At 42.2% G+C, this 18,275-nt stretch overlaps 1 protein-coding gene across 1 annotated transcript in view; it reads left to right on the top strand.

The window, feature by feature from the left end:
* The window catches only part of CRB1 (crumbs cell polarity complex component 1), a 92,398-nt gene extending 78,837 nt beyond the window's left edge, over positions 1-13,561 (top strand). The window contains exon 12 of the mRNA XM_031505516.3: positions 12,842-13,561. Coding sequence (XP_031361376.2) covers positions 12,842-13,048 — 207 coding nt within the window. The 3' untranslated portion in view covers positions 13,049-13,561. The remainder of the gene's footprint in view (positions 1-12,841) is intronic.
* The last annotated feature ends 4,714 nt before the right edge of the window (positions 13,562-18,275 follow it).

Here is an 18,275-nt window from a genome sequence, read left to right as displayed (position 1 = left end):
AACATCACAAGCTGTCCTCTTCTAATCCCCAGAGGGACAGGACCCTCTGTTCCCTCTTCTCCAAGCAGTAATCATTGGTGGGTGAATTAAAGGTGCAGTTGCTCCCCTGCTCAGCCTATGACAAGACCTTTTCTCCTCTTGACTTTGTATCAGTTATGCTGGAACAGGATGCATGCAGTGAGCACAGCCTGGCTGACACCTGGGAGATGGTAATCCTGGAATACCACCAAAAAAAAAAAAAAAAACCACCACAACAAAAACCCACAACCAACCAAAAAAAAAAAACCCCAACAACATAAAACAAAAGTACACATGCACAAAAAACTGAATACCAAAAAAAAAACCCCAACCCAAGCCAAAATAAACTCCAAAGGAAAGCCCAAACCTGCTCCCAATTAAAATCAGTGACAAACTAGAGACTAAGCTCCAGGAGGGCCTTGGCAACACCACCTCTTCTGCAAAGCTAATTTCACTTTGTATTCACCAATGCTAATGCATGTGTCTGGTTTTATCTAGGCTCACTCTAATCCCTCAGTGAAATGTCAGCATAGGCACAGATTTTATACAGGGATTTCACTGTTGCCTTTTTTTATCCCAAATGCTACCATTTTATGAACTAACCAGAATATTGCTAACCACTTCACTAACCAGTGAAGGACACTGCTGTGTCTCTTGGAAAACTGCACTTGGTTCTTTCTTATTTTATTGTTCCCTTTAATCAAACACAAACCTCGTTCAGGCTGAAAGAAAATGCTTGGTTTCTGTACATATGGAAATAAAACATATCCTTCAAGGTAGACCTAATGCCAGTAGTAAAGGTAGAGTCTTCTGTCACTTTCTACAGGTTTGGAAGTCATTATCCCCCCCAAATTTTCTCCTGTCCTTTCAGCAGGTGATACTGTCAGTGGAACCCCAGTGGTACCTGTGGATCTGTCTGGGGAATGATGAGTCCCAAAAACCCCTCAGTGCTGCCAGTTTTGCCATTTCTGGAAACCATGAAAAAGGGTGGTTCTGAAGGAGGTCCTGGAGGCACAAAGTGATACTGAGGCAAATGCAATTCCACAAATAAGGAAAATCATAAGTAAAATGGATTTGTAAAAGTTAAACAGATGGGGACAGCACTGAACACCTGGGTTGCATCTGAACACAGGAAAAATGACCTCATTATTTCAAGTGAATGCTTGGGACACCTCTGTAAGTGCCCAAGTGTTAATATCTTGTCCTTCACTAGGAACTGGACAGAGAGAGAGAGAGAGAGAGAGAGAGAGAGAGAGAGAGAGAGAGAGAGAGAGAGAGAGAGAGAGAGAGAGAGTCCACCTCCACCCCAAGATGTTTTAAACACTTTAAATCTACTAAAGCATTATTGGTACAACCTGCTGCTAAGCAATAATCTCCAAACCAGTGAAGTTCTTTAGATGGACTAGGCAGGAAAGCTGAATTTCCAATCAGTATCAGCTACCCACTCTGCCTTGGAGGAGCACTCAGGCTGCTCAAACTGCAACTGGCCTGAACCCAGAGACCTGAAACAACTTTTTTCAATTCCAGAAAAATTTGAGACAAAGATTCCTAGCTTCTGATTATTTCTTTCCATCCTCTCCAAAAACTACTGATGAAGGAGGAAGCAGAAGTATTCTTCCAGGAGAAAACACTAATATATGAAACTTCTGCCACAATATATATAACTTGCCTGATTTTCTGATTACTTTGCTAATGCATGAGTTTGGGAATATATTATGGAAGGATGCAAGTATCAATCAGAAAAGTTACTCAGAGCCATACAAAAAAGCATTTTGGAACTCACTGATCACATCTTTAGTTGAATTAAATGGGCTATTTATGAGTATGGAAAATATAGATAGCCAGCATGTAAAGAGTCAGGTCTGTGAGACTTCAGAGTGAAACTTTGACCGAGGATGAACAATTTTGAACACTGCAACATGACCACAGGCAGGTCCTTTAACAAAATGGGTCATCACTGGCTTAAGGCAGGTACCACTAGTGAGGGGGTGGAGCCAGATTCCTCCAATGTCTGAAAATATATAAAACCAAACAGGCTTGAATCTGTAATGGTCTCACGGGACAGGGAGTTGACCCTCAGGAACAGAGGAGTGAGGACTGCACTCAAGGGCATTTGCCTGAGAGGAGTCCTGCCAGGCCATCCTGGGAAGGATCATCTGTCCTGGTGCTCAGGCAATAAATAACAACAGGTCAGATGATGTGGAAGTGTGAGTTTAGTCCAAATGCCGACTGTAAACCTGTAGTAGGCACATATGAGGGATTTATTACCAGTGCAAATGCAATATTGCAGTTTAAACAACAGAGAATGCCATACTTCTCTCCAAAAAAATATGTCATACAGTAAAAATGCCTGATGGCAATAGCTCCATGAAAGATCACCTGTAAGGCCCAAGTTCTCTTGCTCAGGGCTTCCAGCAACTGAGCAAACACGCAGCCAGGCAGAGCCTGGAGGGCACACCCTGAGCCAGACCTCAGTGCCACTGTCAGGGGCAGTGCCCGAGCAGGCCAGGGCTGTGCTGCCCTGGGGTGACTGACAGGCAGAGTTTGGGCAGAGGGGAGAGATTAAATTCATTCACCATTTCCACCATGGGTTGTCTAACTGGCTCTGGGCTAATTGTGTTTCTATTTCATGCCTCAGTTCCCCTCTCTGACCAAATGTTGCTTTAAAGGCAGGCATTCTCCAAACTGAAAACTACTGAAAAAGAAACAAGGCACCAGGCAGGCTGCCCGTTCCACAGCAGACACTCACATCTGAGACAGGTGGAATCAAAGAGGGGTTGTGCCAGAAATACCTTACACCTGCAGACAGAGGTGACCTGACCCCATGTACTGCAGAAAATGTTACTTTCAGCCTGTATTGAGGAGATCTGAGTTAAACAGACTGGCCAGAAACAGGGTGAGTTGGCTTCAGAGTCAGTACACCTTGCCTTGGAGGACCAGAGATAAATTCAGTGAACTGAGTCAGCAGATTTCTTTCCCATTTCCAAGAAGTATGATCTTCAAGAAAATATGAAAATGTAGGAATTCTTCTTAAAAGAAAGACATTGATAGGGTTATCATTCCTTCCCAGCATAACAGAGTAAAACTCTCTAATCTGTAGTACAATGTATTTTCTGTTAGTTATCTTTAGGTGGCAGTAAGGTAAAAGCATGGAACAGAAAGTTAAAACAAATTTCTACTGCATTTTCCGAGACCTTTCTCTCATGTGCTGTGCTGGCTATAACACAGAAAGTGACTTTCTAAAACACCTTCAGCAAATACCCAAAAAGCAATTATCAGAGTTGGCTTCATCCAGTTCACATTCAGATGCAAACCTGTTGAATGCCAGCAATACTGATACAATGCTGTTAATACATTGACACAATGACAGATCCCATATTAGGTATGCAGTACTTGATCCAAGAATCCCTGAGGACAGTGGTGGGATTCAGAGGTAGGCACACACTCATAATTCTATCAACAAGACAAAAGCACACAAAAAAAAGAGATAAAAGTAACTCTGCTAACAAATGAAAGGTCTAAGTCAAGTCTGAATAATTATTAATAGAGCAGTTTTTAGATCCTTTTTCGTTTACAATTTACCTACTCGCACCTCCTCCAAAGTCTCTCCTGAAGATAAGCCATAATGATTTTTGTTATCTCAAATCAGCTTTCTACTAGGAAAAAAAAAAAAAAACCAGCCAGTGGGATAAAAACACACTGAAAGTTTTTATCAAGGAATATAATTAGCAAAGTAACATGACAGTGTCACTTAGCATGCTAAGGCAAATATTATGTAGTCAATAAAGGTCTATCTTATACTATTAATATTTACAGTTGGAAGCAGGAGATGGCTGCAATCAAAGTGCTGCTCCCAGCAAAGGCTCGCTGCTGACTCGATACCTTGCTGTCTGACAGTGTGAAACAGTCACAGCACTCCTTACTTCATCACCACTTGACAGCATCCTATTAATGCTAGGTAGCAACACATGGCTGGTTTGCAGGAGCTCAGCACCAAGAATGGAGAAGAATTTCATGGAACAGTTTTGAGATCATTGCCTTTGCTTATTAGCAGAGAAGCAGGGATGGAAAGTGTCTGGCAGTTACAAAATTGGGCAGGAATTGTAGCAGCCTGTGCTATGCCATACACAGCTGACCCACCTGTTTATTGTGCATTACTGGACAGAGCAGTTTCTCCTTCCCACAGAAGGTGGGGAGAGGCAGGGCTCTCAATTTCAGCACTGAGTTTCAGCAAGAGAACCAGGACCTGGGGGAAGAGGACCAGAGCCTGCTACCTATGGTCACAGGCAGGGACCAGAGCCCACAGGAGGAGGCTGCACCCTTTATATGCTGGGCTTTGATGGGTCCTTGGGGCTGTTCTCAAAGACCTGATAACAGAAATAAATAACACCTACCATTAATGTCACTGATTAAGAAAGAGATCTCAATTGTCATGTGCTGAAAAGTGGAGTTTTGAGCAACTCCACATTATGCACAAGTCAGGTTGTGCAAATCCATCACAGTTAATTGAGACTCATAATTCCTAATACAGGCAAATCATGTCTGATGAAAACAATGTGCAAGGAAACACGTTAGTGAGAAGAAACAACAAGCAGATATTCACTCAGACAGTACTTCCACATTTCAAATGCTTCAGCAAAATCTCTCTTGCCTTTTTTTATCCCCCTGTACAGAAGATACAGAAGGACAGATACATGGAAAAAATCAGATACATGGAAAAAATCAGAAAAGCAGAGGTTTTCCCTGCCCCGTTCTCTTCTCCAAATTTTGCCATTACCATCAGCCCCATCTTGAGTGTCACATCATCCTGCACATGCTGCTCTGACCAACAGAGACAGATACATGGAAAAAAACAGACACATGGAAAAAATCAGAAAAGCAGAGGTTTGCAGTAGGAATGGTTTAGTTGTTTCCTTGTCTTAGCTGCTGATAACCCACATTACCTTTCCCTGCCCCGTTCTCTTCTCCAAATTTTGCCATTACCATCAGCCCCATCTTGAGTGTCACATCATCCTGCACATGCTGCTCTGACCAACACCTGTGCAATCAATGAAGAAAACAGTTTTGAAATCCATTCTTCTTTCTTATAATTTTAACTATTTCACTCTGTCTACTGAACCTCTCTCCATCTTTTTTCCTTGGAAACTGTCCTGCCCTCATCTTCAGCACTGTAGCATCTTCTCTTATTCTTCTCCTGTTTGGGGGTTTAACCTCCTGACCCCATCACACTCACTTCACTCTCCCATGACAGCAGACTTCCTCAAAAGGCCTGTGTGCTCTTCCAAATCCCTCTTCATGTGCCACTTCTACTGTGGCAACTACAGGGATGCAGTAAACTCAACCTGGCCACATGCAGGGAAAAACAGAAAGCCAGCGTTTTCAGTGATAGTCTTGAGTTTAAATATCTCCCATTTCTTCCTGCAAGATGCTTGCCTGATGAGGCTTTTATCCACCACCAAGATGTACTCGCACAGAATCTGCTGTCTCAAAGCTGCAAAGCAGTTATCCCCTGTGAAGAAACACCACCTGATACACTGTGCTGGCAGCCACGCGCAGAAATAATTCTGTATGATGCCCCAAAGCATTTCCCAAACTGGAAAAGGATGTTGCACCCCAGAGACTGACACCTTTACTAAAACATTTGTCTAGTCTGCTATATAGCAGCTATGGGACAAACTCCTCCTCAGCATGGCTTGCCTGGATTTGCACCAGCTATAGATTTTTCCCTCTTATCCTTTCAGATTGCAGCAGATGGTGAAGTTCCTACACCAGAGGCTGTCGATAGAATTTTAAAAGGCATCTCATAACAACACATTGGAGCTGCACATTTAATCTGTGCTGCACCACTCGGATGATCTTAAAAAGAGCTGGAACACTTACAAAATTAGCACTGGCAGTTGCTGCAGAAGCACTATCAAGGAGCCTCCTCAAAGCCCACAGCTTAATGAGAGCTGCCCTCCCAAACTGCCACCCAAATCACTTCTCTCACACTCTGCTGCCTAAAAGGCATTCAACAATCTGTGAGATACTGATCCAGCAAAACATCTGATGCAGATTTTAAGGGGCTGCTTCTGTACTTCTGGCTCTTTTGGGTGCATGGCTGAGCTCATGCACAGTCCTGGCCAAAACCAGGACTATTGTTCCTTTTGCCTAAGACAGACCATCCCAGAGGTACTAAACTCCTATGTCTGGCCTGCTTGCATTAAACAGTTAACACAAACCAGACATCAATACTACAAGTAGTTAAAAAATTATAGTTACTGTAGGTAGTGTGTTCTTGAAAGGTTAATTCCTAAAAGTGAGCCTTCCTAGCAGGAAAAGCTTCTTGGCCAAAAGCTAGTACTGCCAATAGAAGGCCACCTAAGCCACATATCAGCACTGAGGAGGGGAAAAATTGTTCTGCTTTAAACACAGCACTGTTTCAAGTGACCTGGGAAGGGTCCTGCAGCCCAGTGTGGGGAGGAGGAGGTCTGGGTAAGCTGGTCAGACTGGGAGATCAGGACTAATGTGAACAGCACCCTTGTTTCACTGAAGTCTGCTTTACAATTTAGTTGCAACGCTTCAGAGAGCTCCATCTCCAATCTCCAATTTCTTGCTCCGCTATAATTAGAACAAACCTCCTCATTAACTTCTGTAGTGTCACAACAGTGCAACTTCACGTGCCAGGAGGGAGGCTGTCAGAATTTCTTAATGAGGTGCCTTCTCTGCAAGCCCAGCTAAATCCTAGACTTCAATCATCTCCATCTTCCTCATATTCTCACAGACTGCCACAGACATAATTCTTCCTTCATAGTAAAGATTGCATTTTTATGATCTATAACTGGTCAAGCCAGATGACCAATTTATCATTATAGAAACTAACATGAATTCCTTCTATGCTTTTTCCTTGATTTCAAGAGCTGTCAGAAAACTAAAAGTTGACATTTTTCAGGAAGGAATCAATTAAAACTGTCAGGTGTCAACTAAGACAAACTATTCAAACTACATTATATAAAAAACATATATTACAAAGAGGTTGTAGTGAACATAATTTTTTTCAGAGACATTTCAAGGAAATATTCAGACAACAACACCCACAAGAAAACAAAAAAAGAAATCTAAAATATTACTTTAAATCTTTCTTCAAGATGAACTGCCTAAACACTGTGGATGTTCTGCACACACCTAAGTTTTTTCTTCAGCAATGTCTACAGGGGCAGGTACAGGACTCAGAGTCTCATTCAGGCCCTTCAGACAGTGGGATTGTATTCCCCTGCAGCTATCAGGAAAATAACTCAGGGCTGATGGCAGAAACACCAACAGCAATGCTGGAAATTCAAGATGTCTACAGCTCTTGATGTAATTCAGAGATATTTTCAGGGGGAGGTGAGGGACAACAGGATAATCTCCTCCCAGTGAACATGGGGCCAGCAGGAGAAGTTCCTAAGATGCAGAGGAAAAAGCAGTGATGCTACCTTGGGGTGTTGCCCTGCATACAGAAGGCACCAGAGACAGTTTGTGGCACCTACAGCCCCCCTGAACCAGAGCTCTGGGCTGGCTCACTGCAAGGGGAAGCAGCCACACCTTCAGCCCACTGAGATCTTCTTCAGGTGTTCAAGGCTCCACAGCTGAATCTGATCCTACAAACTATCCCTTTCTTACCCGTAAAGGAAGAAAAATTAGAGAAAAGCCCTGCAGTGGCCTTCCTAGGTCTGTTTTAAACTCTTACCTTCTGCTTCTCAATCTGAGAGAATTCAAACACTTTTCTTACCAGATAATCCTGAAACTTGTTAGGCATCGGGTCTACAGTACAGCAAATACTTCACCTTTCAGGAGTCACTTCAGGGGACAAGAGGAATGTCTGTACAATGCAACTGCCACTTTTGAAGTCCACAAGATGAACTGAAGAGTTCTGAGGTGTGCAGAAGGAAAAGGAGTTGGTGGTCTCACCGATGACAAACTGGAGAATCAGCTGAAGTGCACCAAGTGCTGCTTCCTTTGTTGCCTCATGTACCAAAGCAGCAAGGAGTAAACTATTCAAGGACCTGAAACATAACTTTGTATAGACACACTCAAAGATCAGTGCCCACATGGGAACAGCATTAAGCAGGAAACCAGGAAAAACCATTAAAGGACAAAGCAGTTAAAGAAAATAGGTGATGTTTATAACATCTTAAAAATAGTTTACCTTTTCCAGTGGCCTGTGCAGTGTTTGGCTTGACGTGAATCCTTAAATGAGTCCCAAACAGATGATTATTATTATTATTACTACTACTTGAACTCAACAGCCCAACAGCTCTTGGAACATGGTGGCTGGTGTTTAGCACAAACACAGCAGCTACATTTTGCAGGTGATGTGAGAGAGAGCAATAGGCCACAGTTTGCTAAAATGAAAAAAGAAAATCACAGAAAAGGGACTTCCTGTGCCCTCATTTAATGTACTAATAAAAATTAGAACAAAGTCAATATATATAGATTTATGGCCAATTTATTGCTGTTGAAAAGAAACTGTAGCCTCACAGGCTAGGGTTATCAATGCATCTCATGATAACAGATTTGTGTGTGCCTGACTGGATTTCTCCTTAAACTGCATAAATCCTTACTTCAATTCAGCCTGTAAGAGAAAAAAGTTCCAATAAGATGGCTGTAAATCCTCTGTGAAATGAACTCAGCATATCTGTGGGCCTTTTAATCAAGTAAATATGGCTTTTCTCTGGCTGCTCACTATTATCCCTATATGGCCCCAAACCTTTCAAAATAATTCTGCCATGGATTAGGACTGCTCAAGGCAGTTGTTACCACAGCAAATGGCTGTGATTTGGAGGCAGTAAATCTGGGCAGCACGGATCAGATGTTCTTACCAGGAATGAGCTGATAACCTTGTGAGTGGTGTCAGGACTCAGGATCTGAGACTTCCCCAGGAAAAGCTCCAGTGCACACGAGCAGCTGCAGAAATCCCCAAAAGCCCCACACGTGGCAGGGAAGGGGAGCTCCGTGTGTTTTAAATCCTGCCTTGATGTCTCTGTCTGGAGACGCATCCAGAACCAGGCACCTTCTGGGCAATGCTGAAATGGAGGTGGGCTAATCCCTCGTGCCCAGGCACAGAGGCAGACAGCTCCCACACCTCCCACACCCCACTGACACCTCCAGAGAACATCTCCCCAGGCAGCAGCACCCCAAGGAGCACTCCCTGCCTCCTTCACACCTGCTGCCATTTCTCTGCCAGCACCACGGCTGCATCCTCCTTCCCTCTCTGCTCTGGCTCAGCCCTAGTGTTGGTGGCCACACCACTCATCCCTGTGTGGCCACAAGGCAGGATTAGCTCAGCCCAGCCTTGCTGATGTGACACACACAGGAGGAGGAGGCCCTGAGCTGGGCTCCCCTGTGCTGTTCCACTTGTCTTTGGCACAGGTGGAAACATTCATTACAGCAAATCCCAAATATTCTCTCTTATAAAATAACCATTTGGGAAATGGCTTGCTTTAAGGTAAGCAAACATACACCTTTTGATACAGGTTGATAAATGCCTCTAAACTCCAACTTCCAAACTAGGCCCTTCTTACTCAAAAAGCAGACCAAGGAACCAAAGCAGAACAATAAATCTATTTCCATAACCAAATGAAGAAGCAAAACCCAGAGCTATAATGAGATGTCACTCTATTCAATGATTATTTAAATGTAATAATTAAAAGAACTTGTTTCTCTTCACAAGCTTCCCGGTGTCCTGTGGTAGTTTTTTTCTGCCAAGAGAAAATGAAGTTTGTCTTGCTCTGTCCATTTCTTTCCAGAGCTTTCCTCTTCTGCTTTTGAAGTTCTAGCCAAAGAACAACCCTTGCTGGGTACTCTGGAACAGCCTTGTGACAAACACCAAAAAACTGTGTGCTGCCATCTCTCAGCCCAGCAGCCAGGTCTTCACCAGTTAACATGGGGAAGGGAATGGTGGTGTGAAGCTGAAAAGTGATATTTGAGTGTGGTGGTCCAGTCCCTCAGGATGCCCTAGACCCAGCCAGGGGATCTGAGGCACGGATGGAGCACTGAGATGAGCAGTGGCACATGTGAGCAGCCCAGGGCACTGTGAAACATCCCAGAGGTTCACAGTCAGACCCATCCATGGTGGAAGCACCAGCAAGGAGTTGCCAGAAAAGCCTGAAGCACTGACATGGGACATTTAATTTCAAACTGCATTTTTAGTGAACACTTCCTTCTATTATGCAAAGCACACAGTATGGTCAGTGACAGAAAACCTCTTTTCCACTCTTTCAGCAGCACTAATGTTACTAAAAATGCTGCTCGAGCCTTTATTTGTGGAATCACTAGTTACAATTATTTCAGTCTATCATCATCACCAAACACGCAGTGAACAGACTCTGAGATGACAGGGGACAGAGCTTTTCATATATTTTTTTCCAGATCAGCCAGCTGATTTTTCAAATTAATTTAACAATTCAGCCATTAATTGCTAGGGAAGCAGTTGATTTTGATGGGACCAGACTGCAGAGCCTTCTGGCAGCTCTTGTTACCAGTCCAGTGCAACTGCCAAGGGGGTACCTCATACTGGAAACTTTGGCAGGGAGCTGTGGGGTGTTAAACCAGGGGACAGCACTGGAACAATCAGGGGGTTTTGATCAATAGAATTCACCTTAAAAGATGAACTAAAGCACTTTTCTTCACATTTAGAAATTAGAAGCAATATAGATAAATAAATAAAGTTAGCTTATGCATCTGATCATGGTAAACCCCCAGCTCTCCAGATATTAATCAGTGGGGTAACTTCTTTTACATATTGGCTAAGGATGGGTAAGGTTTCTCTAATAAGTAACTATTGCAAAATTTTTAAAAATACCTGTTATGATGATTTTAATTTGAGAATGACATTTAGATGTGTGACTCCATTTTAGCACGTTACAAGTTTTTTCTCCACCTCAGTTCTTTGCAAAAATTCTTCTTTGAGAAATCAAATTAATTTGAAGGTTATCTTAAATGAAAAGATACAGAGAGACATGCTTGCAACAGGAATGGGAAGAGTGTGGACTGGAAAACTGGAGACTGACTTCAGAAATTTCACTTATCAGGGGTGAGGCCATACCATCCATTTGCCTGTGGTAGTGAATTTCTCTTGCAAATGGCCTGTTCAACCCCAGGATCAGAGTTAACCTGGACTATCTTAGTCCTTATTTTCCCAGAGCAGGTAATGAAAATAAAAGAGAGCTTCTGAGAACAAAAATACCATTAAAAACTTGCTGCCTCTCTGAGACAAGAGGAACAAGGGTCATATAGTCCAACAGAGTACAGAGCAAAACTAGGATCTCAAATGTGTCTGTTACACCATCCAAAGATGAAATAACCTTCCCAATCCAATCCAATTTAATAGACCAACATGCTTCACGCCACCTTGTTTTAGAGTAGTAGTCATTTGCTCTGACACCTGCATGATATTATTTCTATTGGGAAAAATGTATTTAAAATCACAGGGACCATATATTTAGCCATCAAGGACAGAGGAAAATATCATAGTCGATCATTTATCCCCTGGAGAGAACCCCTGAGCCAAACTTGCTTTTACTATTATAGCAGGACCTTTTACATCAGTGTGGAATTGGGGAGAGGAAGAAAGAGGCAGGATTGTTTTAACGTTTCCCCCTCTGGCATTGCTGCTCTCTGGCAGAGGCACGAGTGCAGGGATGCACCCCCAGAGCATCCACGTCCAGTGCATCCATCGCTGAGTGCAAAATCATCCTGTGCTCTGGACTGGGATTGCCCTTCCTTGGAAATGGCACTAAAACATCCCACAACATGGAGCATCTAACTGGGGAAACAGGCTCTGACCTGCTGTTTTCTGTTTCTGAGTATTTGGGGATTTGGAAGTTCAGCCTCAAGCGCGCATTCATCTCGGGCAGTTCAGCTGTCACTTGTAATACAAATCAAAAGATGATGGATGGCAGAATCTGCCCAGAAGTTCAATTCCTGCTAGGGTCATTCTGTCCATAGTGACCACTTTTCCACACTAACTACATCACTTCATTGCTCTCCTCACCATAAGCATTTTTACACATGAAAGTGCATACATAGACTTGTACAAAACGTTCATCTACCAACTATAAAATTTCTCTGGTCTGAAGCTTCCCAGCTGACAGATTGGTTTATGTGCACTCTGCCTTCTGACATTATTACATTTCCCACTGCCACATGAAAACTGTAAAAAAAATCAAAAAATCAGAGCATCCTTACATTCATCCTGTACGGTACTGCTTATTTTTCTGTAGAACCTATGAAGTCTGTATGTGGAAGAGCTGCATGAACATTTTAAAGCTTACTTGTGAAAATACACTGATTATGCACTATTGTGCAGCTTCTATATGCTTATTTCATGCAAACATGCTGGTAGAAAAGTTTACGGGTAGGAATGTCTGTAGAAATACTACATTTCACAGTATTTAATGTAAGTGAAATTACTATATATTTAAGTATATATATATAAAAATAAATATTCATATAAGTTTCACTCCTCCAGCAAGAAATGTAACTCAGTATGTTCAAATTAGCTCATAGGAATAATAGGAATAGTGAAATACGAAGGAAATACAGGAATATAGGAATATAGGAAATATAATAATATAGAAAATTTCTAGGAATAATGAATTTTTATTGAAGTGGTTAAAAAATTGCTGAATTATACTGCAGCCCACAGGTAAATTAACTTGCAGGTTATTTTCAAGGTAAGAAGGAAATGAGTCCTTACAGGAAATTCATCTGGCTTGTTTTCTGTTTTCCTTCTGGGGTAGCCCAGGTGTGTCTCGGTCCTCTCTGGGTGGCAGTGACGTTGCAATGCTTTCCATCCTTGCAGCTGGCAGCTGAGTTGATGTCGAGCGTGTTGGCGGCCGTGGGCGCGCTGGCGCTGCTGGCGCTGCTGTCCCTGGCCGCGGCGCTCTCCGCCCTCGCCAGCAAACGGGCCACGCAGGGCACCTACAGCCCCAGCCGCCAGGAGAAGGAGGGCTCCCGCGTGGAGATGTGGAACATGGTGCAGCCACCACCCATGGAAAGGCTCATCTAGGAGAAAGCAAAGCCACTCCTCCATCCTCGGACGTGGCTGAAAGGGGGCGCTGTACATACGTTAGATATATTCATTTCCCTTCTGATCAATATTACAATGATTTTTTTCACTGCTTTCCTTTTAAGTTCAGTAGTGAACCAATGACATTTATCGTTGCTTTGGACCAGCCCATCCAAGGACAATTTTTATTTGCACTGGAAACTCCAGCGTTGATAATCAGCAATAGGCATTATGGACGGTAATGGCTCCTGGGATAAATGTAACTGTGTCCTGAACACCACAGGGATAACAGCTTCTCTTCTGCTCTCTCCTTTGGCTGCCTAGCAATCACTGCTGCAGAAGATGATGCAGACAAATCAACAAAGCCTGTACAATAAAGACATTGTAATTCTCTTATCAAAGGGTTTAGTACTAGAGCTGTGTCTCAGTGTATCTTCTTTCATCTGTTAATCAGGGATTAAAAAGAAGCCGTGTGAAAACTCTCCAAAATAAATGCTTCAATTTTGTTTTTCTTCCTTCTGGTTCTTTCATTTTACTTGCTGCCCCTCCAGCTTCACTAAGATGAAGGTGAAATTAATTTCAATTTCCACAAAAGCACATACTTCTCTTAGGATAAAAGACTGTGGCTTAAAATACTCAGTGGGCACAACCTGACCTGTTAGGAGACATGAAATCTAAATACCCTAAACAAATTGTGTACATCCACACTACTGCCTTTTTCCTATTACAGTATTACCCAATGATTCCTTTTAGAAAATTATTGTTTCTCACATTGCAAACATACATTGGCTGCCAAAAAATGTGCTCAAAAATGTTTCCTAAAGCTCATGGAAAATACCAGGGAAGAGGCAGAAATGGCCAACAGGTAGAACATTGACTTGAAAATAACTAGGACAAACTTGGTCCTTTCTCCTGGAACTGAGAGTTCTCATAAGATCATGGGCAAATAAATTTTATGCCTCAATTTTCCTCTTTTAAAACAGGAATAATCCTATTTAACTACCTCATAAACCTCAGCAGCAAAAGGGTTGCTTTGTGGAAAAAGAAATAAATGCATGAAATATAACAGAGAAGCTTGGAAGAAATCTTGTAATGAAACAGACAATTACATAGCTGTAATAAAAATCACATCAACACGTAATGCAATGAAACAAACATTTAATACAAAGGAATCTTGTAATGAAATAGACATTTGGAAATGTAAGTTAACAGTTGGACTCACTGATGTTAAAGGCATTTTCCAACCTTAACAAATCTATGATTCTATGTGCCAAAAAGGCTCCCAGGTCAAAGGGGGTTTTGGAATGTAGAGGCAAAATTTAACTGTAACTCATGCAGTCAATTTTCAGATGTATTCAAGTAATTAAATCACAAGCATTCCTCCCACACAAACTGAACCCACAATAAGGAGGCAACAGAGTGGAAAGTCCATGAAAGCATTTCTTTCTGTATTTCAGCTCACATGTGCCCACAGTGGTGAAACATCCCAGACAAACACGTCAAGCCCCAGATGATTATTCCAGGAGTTGCATAACAGAGTGTGCACACAGTATCCTAGCGTTTAACTCATATTTTCCATTAATGATCAATTCATAATTCAGTTTGGATGACTGCTTAAGAGATTACGAAGATGCCACTCACATTTATTTTTGTATGAGATGATTAACAGTAACTATGATAGTAAGCACATTCAGGACTTTTTGCAGTCCTCATCACTATCTTTCAAAACAAGGCACTACAGAAAATGTGAGTGGATAGTTGGATTCCAGCTGAGTTAGAAAAGCAGAATGTAGTCACAGCAAAAATGCATGACAGATTTTATTCCAGCCAAATTTATAGCTTCACTACTAGATCTTATTATTTTGAATGCAATCACTGTTGTACAGCTGCAGTCTAAATTCACAGAGTTCAAAAGACAACTGAGGAAAGAGTGGAAAAAGAAGTTACTAAAATTATGATAAGAGAGCAGAAATTCTTTTTTCTGGATCTTTTCAAATCATGGCTTTATGTAATTACAGATGCAGTAGCCTTTAATTTAAACTTGCTTTAGCCCAGCTTTTGGCCCATGAGACACTGCTGAGGCATAATAGAGCACACTGTAAAGTTTGTTAGGTGTGATCATTTCTGAAAAGATACATAAACACTGTGGGGGGAAAAAGGAAGCAACTGAGACAGCAGAGAACAACAGCACGTGAAGATGAGAGATCACAAGTGAAGAAAATTATTTGTGCAGATTCTTACCCGTGGGTAAGTGGGTTTTGCCTCACTCACAAAAAAGCTGTGAGAGACCCAAAGGCAAACCATGCCAAGAAAGTGGCCAAGTGGGCAAAGACATGGGAGGCTGTGATGACAAGGGGGCAAGCAGTAAGTGAGTGAGGAAGAGAAGGCTGGGAAAAGCTTGGGGACACAAGCTCTGGGCAAATCTGGAGGAATGAATTAGGCCCAAGCAGCAGAAGCAGCACTGGACTAACGAAGTGGATGCAAAGGAGATGCTTCCACACATGGGCTTTATGCTCTTGGTTTTGTGGTCAATGAGCTCATCTGAGATAATTGATAGAGATCTCAGGAAATCGCAGAGATGGAGAAAGAAAAAGAGAAATTAGGTCACATCAGAAATAGCAGTAGAATGGTTATAATAAAAATCTAACTTTGAACTCTGCCCTTATTTGAGCAGGAGATTGAACTAGATGACATCAGCAGGTCCCTTCCAGGCTTAATTATCACCTTATCCCAAAAAAAAGAACAAAAGGGAGAAAGCAGGTGAAGATGGAGACAGTTTGCAAGGAGAACTAACTTGAAGGAAAGCACAAGGAAAAACAGAACAAGAATAAGGAAATAGCTGAAGAGTAAATCTGTTATTCTCTGTGGTTTGACTTTCTGGATGAATTTTGGGAGATAGTTGAAAAACAATCTGTAGAGATGTAATAAAATATTCCAGAAAGTGTTGCCACAGAGAGAATCTTTAGGGCTGAGCAAGATACCCAGGAGCGTGTACAGAGGAAGGAAGAGGCAGAGAAGATGAAAGCCTGAAGACTTTTCATACAGACCAAAGAGAGTTCAGGAGGAATATGCTCCTAGAGAATTAAAAAGACACCCATAAAAGCACAACAAAGAGAAAAATCTCACAGTGAAATACGAATGTAGTTTGTAGAAAGTAAGTCAAGGAGACAGAAGGCAGGGGGAAAAACCTTTAAACTAAGATTAGAGTAAGTTGTGATTGCTGTCAGCCTCAGTGGAGAGGAAGTGATAAAAGTAAGATGGTGGAAATTCACAGAATAATGAGAGAAGAAAAGGAAATTAAAGTAAATGTCACTTGAGGGAGGTGGAGGCAAAAGCTGGATCACAGCAAGGGTGAAGCTGGACTTTCACAGCAGTGAGGCCAAAGGAAAGAGAGGGAGGATGATGATGAGGCAGGAATGAGAATTACCTATTGAAACAGGTCTGAGTAGGGTAACTCACAGAGAGCATGTTCTACTTCAAATAGGGATTAAAATTTGAAATATTCAAAACTCCATGATCTTATAAGCAACAAACAAAAAAAGGCCCAGAAGGCAACAAATGTCATTTCCAAACACTTCCTGAAAATCTGAATTAATGAAGCAACATCCAAAGGCAGCAGGAAGGTAGATGCTGCAGCTGGAAATGCTCAATGGCAGCCTGGAGAAGCACAAAAAACGTCCCAAAGCATGAACACACTGCAGTGACCATAATATGCATGGTTAGAAAAACTGACCCTTCTGGGCCATGTCTCAACCAGGGAACAACAGCTAAAACAAAAGAGTGTCTAATAACATCCCTGATGAAATTTAACCCACAGATTAAGACAGAGATAGCAGATGCCAAGGTATTTTCTGCTTCTCAGCCCAAGGGTTTAATAGAATGTATAAAAGCACAGACATTCAGGGAGGAGCAATAACATCTAGGAGTTGTGGAGAGCATGTGTGCTGCTGTAAGGAAGAAATACTGAAATTGGCTTCTGGTTCTCAAAAATGTACTGGTAACCTCTACTACTGTGGTGGGACCTCCACATAAAAGACTTAAAATATTTCAAAATCCCACTTGTTTAATCTCTCTCACTATTTGACTCAAAACTTGAAGTATAATATATTATTCATGACCACTTGCAACCTGTCCATTAAAGAAAAAAAAAATCCTCAATATACTCCCAGGCCTTATATATTCAACCTTCTCTTCATGTCCAATAGCCTTCTACAAGGAAAGAGAGGGTGCTAGGCTAGAATACACAGTCTGCCCTGCACCAAATCCCTCCAATGATACTCAGAGGCAGGGGAAGGATGAAGCAACTTACCCCCCTTTCACGGTCCACTCCCTTTTTCATGGAAAAAGGTGGCATCCAACCTGTGAAACAGTGAGCATTGCCTTGTATTATGTACCTTCTCTGTTTTATGTAAAATTTACTGTTCCTTCTCTAGATGTACATAGTATGTTCATAGTTTAGATGCTGGATTCATATTACTCTTTTGCTCTGTACAGGATCAAAATGACCAATAAATAAGAATTGCATCAAAGCCTGTATTATTTTTGCTTTATGGGATTCTTTCATCATGCAATTACAAAGGAAATGATCCCCAGATCAGAACGATATTTACAGTTTAAGAAGTCAAGCTTGCCATTAGAAATCAAATGAAGAAACATTTTCCATACTTGGGAATGAGATGAACAGTGGGAGCCGCCAGCCTCAGCACTGCAATCTGTACCATCCTCTGCTGCAGCCACACCAACCCACTGCCCTGGAGCATCAAAAGGATATGTTTGTGCCAGGTCCCAAGGTGGCACAAACCAATACAGCCCCACAGAAGCCAAATTATACATGCTGGTTTTCAAATTACTGCTGTCTTCCCAGCACTGTGGATGAGCACAGGCAGAAAACTGGCAGAGCTGTAAGAATTTTCTTCACTTAATATAAATCCCATTTTCTGCTCTCTTCAAAAGCCTTTCTGTTACTCTTCAATAAAGCTCAATGATCTCAGAAGTCAAGAGTCCTATTGCCTCTGAAGCAACAGCACCCTGACAGGGTGTCCTGGGAGCAGTTCAGCCCCTCTGCAGCCTGGCTGCAGAACAGGACACCTCCAGGTAAGACACAGTTCCTTCCCTCTGAGCAGTGCCCAGCCCTGCCCCAATGGCCTGGGAGCAGCTGACTTCCCAAACAGCAGAAACTGAGGAGGCAGCACCTAAAGAAACCACGCCCAACAGTGAAAAGATGCCT

The sequence above is a fragment of the Lonchura striata genome, chromosome 8 (assembly GCF_050655825.1).
Source record: "Lonchura striata isolate lonStrDom1 chromosome 8, ASM5065582v1, whole genome shotgun sequence".
Lineage (NCBI taxonomy): Eukaryota > Metazoa > Chordata > Aves > Passeriformes > Estrildidae > Lonchura > Lonchura striata.
This window is presented reverse-complemented; position numbering and strand designations above follow the sequence as displayed.